General features: G+C 56.0%; 1 protein-coding gene across 1 annotated transcript in view; it reads left to right on the forward strand.

The window, feature by feature from the left end:
- Positions 1-791: 791 nt before the first annotated feature.
- FMNL2 (formin-like 2) overlaps positions 792-4321 on the forward strand; it is a gene marked incomplete at its 5' end in the record, with an annotated part of 21415 nt that continues 17885 nt past the window's right edge. Inside the window, 2 exons of the mRNA XM_010137160.1 lie at positions 792-866; positions 4011-4121. Coding sequence (XP_010135462.1) covers positions 792-866; positions 4011-4121 — 186 coding nt within the window. The remainder of the gene's footprint in view (positions 867-4010; positions 4122-4321) is intronic.

The following is a 4321-nucleotide window of genomic DNA, read 5'->3' on the forward strand; positions in this document are numbered from 1 at the left end:
GCCACCGGGCCCAGCCGGGCTGGGGGCGCCTGCCGTGCCCCAGCTCCTACCCCTATGGCTGAGGTGTTCGGTGCGGGGATAGGAAATGACCTGACCGATGCCCCACGGAGGGAGGAGCTGCAGTGGGAGGTGGGGGCATCTCCCAGTGCTGTCCAGCTTATTTACTGTCCTGTGGTGTTGGGGTGGGCAACTCTAGATCGTGCCTGTGCTGGGAAAAGCAAGACTGGGCCGGAGAAGCTGCTGGGAAGTAAGAAGATTTAAACAATATCCCGAGACCTGCTTTATCTTAGATCTTCCTTCTCCCTCAAGCTGCTCGTGTTTCCTGCCAACACCCCTGCGCTACGGCTCTGTAATTTTGACCAGCTGATGGTTACGCCGATGTATTTCACTCCTCGTTTAGCTGGTGATAATCTTCTTTTTCCTCTCCCTGCAGTTTGGGTTTCTTCCCCATGACCTGATACTGCAGTGGCCCGGCAGCTCTGCCCCGCGGAGCAGGCAGAGGCGTCCTGGGCACAGCTTGCAGCAACTCTGGTGCTTGTGTTCGTACCATCAGTGGGCGTGATGAAATTCTGGGGGGGAAAAGCAATACAAAGGGATGTGTTATAATTGTACCCGACCCCTCAGACTTGCAGGTGTGTTCACCTGCGATTGCTCCGCTGGATTGTCGTGAGGGAGAGGGTTTTAACAGGAGAGGAGAGGCTTTGAGCGAGCAGAGGAGCCGCTGTCTCAGTGTTCTCCATTGTCTCTCCTGCAAGCTGTGGTTTAACAAACACGTGGCGCTTCTTTCGTAGGTGTGTGGAGAGAAGCAGCGCTTTGAGAAGCTGATGGAGCACTTCCGAAATGAAGACAACAACATAGACTTCATGGTGAGTGCTGTTCCTCCCAGCAGACGGTGGTGCCAGCGTTTGCCGTGTCTGCTCGTGCTGCCGCGGGCAGGGATGTATCTGCCTTCTGAGCCTGGGCCTCAAGTTACCGCAATTGTTTTTTACGTTCCAAACTGCATTTCATTTTTAGCGTCCCGTCAGTTCAGTTCTCTGCAGGAAATCCCTTGTACCATAGCGCAGGTAAGAGGAAAGCGGCCTTTTGGTGGTGCCTGCAGCTTCTGCAACACCACGCTGCGTGTTCTGTCCGTGTGCCACCCTCCTGGGAGCCACAGACAGGGAAGTGGGGGACACACTCGCTGCAGCTGCTGGCTGGCCTCATCTGCTGATAAATATAGCAGGAGTTTGCACCACTTTTGGTTCCTCAATGGGCATATGCATGATCATTCACCAAATCCACTTCCCCTGGAGCGCAGGAGGGAGCGGCAAGGGAGGAAGCTCTGGCTGGCACCCACGGGCACACACCAGCGCCAGCTTGCACGTTGGCAGCATGCGGAAGGCAGAGGTGGTGGCCGTGAGGCTGAGCTAGCTGGGTACGTGTCCCACTCCGAACACACTGCCCGTCCTCTCTGTAAACTCGGTGGCAAGTGAGGGCTCGTGCCTGAAGTGTGAGAAATTTAAGCCCTGGTTTTAATTACAAAATGAGCGCTGGCACGGTCAGCGCTGTGTCCCTCGCAGCGCTGGTGCCCGGTGCCGCGGCTCTGACGTGATCCTGTTCTGAGGTGGGAGCAGAGCAGGAGGGCTTTCTGCCCGCTCCCACCGCCTGGTCTGCTGCATCGTGACATGGGATGCTGCTGGAGTGCTGAGCTGGGTTTGTTCCTCGTTCCTGCAGTCCCAGTGAGGACACGGGGTGGGTACAATCTAGTCTGACTGTTGAACAGGAAGATTTGTCACTCCTCCACAGCCGGCTCAAGCCATTTTTCCCGTGCTCCCAGGGAACAGTGATGTGATTGGGGACTGGGATCGCAGCAGGGCTCCGTGCAGCCGGGACACAAGGCAGTCAGAAACTTCCCTGCTCCTCTCAGGCCACGGGCTGAAGGTGGTGCTGAAATTTGCTTGGAAAAGAATGAATACACTGTTTTGAGGACTTGCCCAAGTACTGCTAACGTGCATCTTTGGGCCGCTTCCACCCGCTCAGGGCTTGACTAGAGGACAATGCTAAAGCTGAAAGGAGAGCTCATGACAAACGATTTGGCAGATCCACTCATTCCTGCCAGCATCTGGCCCCAGCGAGCTCCATGTGCTGCAGCGAGCGTTGGGGACGGGCGGGGAGCGCCATGGGGGGAGCACCTCGCTGCTGGGAGCCCGTGGGTTGCACCAGGCTGTGCCCAGGGCAGACATCACTCCGTGCCACGGGACAGGGTAAAACTGGTGCCTGGGCTCCAGGACGTGATGGTAAAGCTCGAGTAATTCAAGGCACTGCAACAGCTGAACGTAAACAAAGAGTTACTCGTGCAGGAGCTGCCCTACACAGAGGGCTGTCTGGGGAGCTGTGGCTGGAGGGGGCTGTGGTTAATTGCGTGGATCAACAGGGAGGAAAGAGCCACAAAAAGGCAGAAGTATTTGAGAGAAGGTTCCTGTTGTTGACGTTGACTTACTTCATTTTAAAAGCAACTTTCTTGGATTAGTTTTCTTTGACTTGATGAATTCCTTAGTTGTGTATGTAAGGATCTGAGAAAGGAAATGAGAATTGGGCCCTAACGTCCTGACAGCCAAAGCAAGTACAACAAAAGCGCTTTTCAAAGGGTGGAATTTGGCTCTGCTGATAGGACAGGCCAGCAGGGTTCAGCTGGGGAAGGCCAGTCCCAGCACTCGGGGGAACCAGGGTTCACCACAGGAACAGGAAAGGGTCCTGCAAAGACTGGAAACCTGGGGTTAGGTGTCCAGCTGCGTTGTTGGGTTCTTCATGTAAGAGATGGGTGCACCCTCAGAGGTAGGGATGAGGTATCACAGGAGCTCCTGGATGAGTCTTTAGACCCTCTTCCTTCCTCTTCTCCTTAGGGTTATCTCCGTGAGCAGTCTCACAACTTTGCCTTATCTTGGCTTAAAGTGATTTTGGAAGCAGAGGGGATCACCCTGGTCAGGACCTACATGGGAAGAGGTAGCTGAAGGGTTTTGACTGACCTTCACTCGACCATTTTGGGCTGATCCCTGTGGTCCTGGCTCCAAAGCCAGGTAGTACCAGGCTTTGGAGGAGCACCCTGGGGCCTCCAGGAGGCTTGTCCTACCGGTAAAATCAGGGCACTTTGATTTTATCTTCCCTAAGATTCATTCTAGAACTACCGAGATACTTTGCAGAGACATTGAGAAGCTCGGAGTTACCCTGCTGTGCTGTTGCTGTTAGGACAAGGTTCTGCCCTTGAAAAACCTAGCAAGGACTAGGCAAACCCTCTCTGAAGGCAGCTCCGAGGACAGCAGCCGTGATCATCTGTGAGCTGGAAGGTGCTGGGGGCAGTTGTGCAGAGCAGGATTTGGCCATGCCTTGGGTCCAAGTCAAGGGCAAACCTTGTGGGCTCTGTAGCCCGACTGCTGCCGCTCTGCAGGAGCCTTCCCCCACTGCTCCCTCTGCTCGAGAGTGTTCCTTTCCTTCGCTGGGCTTGGACGTGTTTGGAAGGCGACTCCTCTGGTCTGCTCCCTTGCTCAGTTACCAAACCACAGCTTTGGACGTGCACTTTCTGCAAACAACAAAGCGCCTTTTGTGAGAGTCCCGTTTCCTAAGCTGGGGCTTCCAGTTGCAAAATTAATCGCACTTCTACAGGCCGTTTCAGACCCAGCATTGTTTTCTTTAGGGCTGGGTGCTTGTAGGATGTCTGGCTGCGCGAGCTGGCGTGGCAGGCGTTCACCGGCACGCAGTAAAGGTGCACTCAGCAGACATGACTTAATTTCTGGAACCTGTGTTTGCCTTTATCGCAGCAGACAAACACCCCGTAAGCCCAAAGCCAGCACCGGCTTGGGAAAAAGCTGCCGAATAGCGGCTTGCAGCTCCCTCTCGTAGTACCCACAAGGGGAAACGTCGTCATTCGCTGTCTGGGACCCCGGGGGAGCCTGCTCTGACCCTGTGCCTGGGGCTTTGGGGGCAGCCGGGGCCACGCCGTCGCCTCATCTCACGTGTAGGGCTTCTCCTCGTAGGTGGCCTGCATGCAGTTCATCAACATCGTTGTCCACTCGGTGGAGGACATGAACTTCAGAGTCCACCTGCAGTACGAGTTCACGAAGCTCGGCCTGGACGAGTACTTGGATGTGAGTATGAGCGGGGTCTCCACTGCCCCACAGCATGGAGCTGCTCCCCACACCGTGCTGGGTCCACACCACAGCCCCCAGCTCTGCTGCTGCCCCCCTTGAGCCCCCTCAGCCCAGAGCTTCTGGGGAGGCAGAGCGGGGTGTCCCGTAGTCCCTCTGGAACTGCGGAGCCGCGGCGCTGGCTGGGGCCGGGGGCTCGA

Source organism: Buceros rhinoceros, unplaced genomic scaffold (assembly GCF_000710305.1).
Source record: "Buceros rhinoceros silvestris isolate BGI_N320 unplaced genomic scaffold, ASM71030v1 scaffold13715, whole genome shotgun sequence".
Classification (NCBI taxonomy): Eukaryota; Metazoa; Chordata; class Aves; order Bucerotiformes; family Bucerotidae; genus Buceros; species Buceros rhinoceros.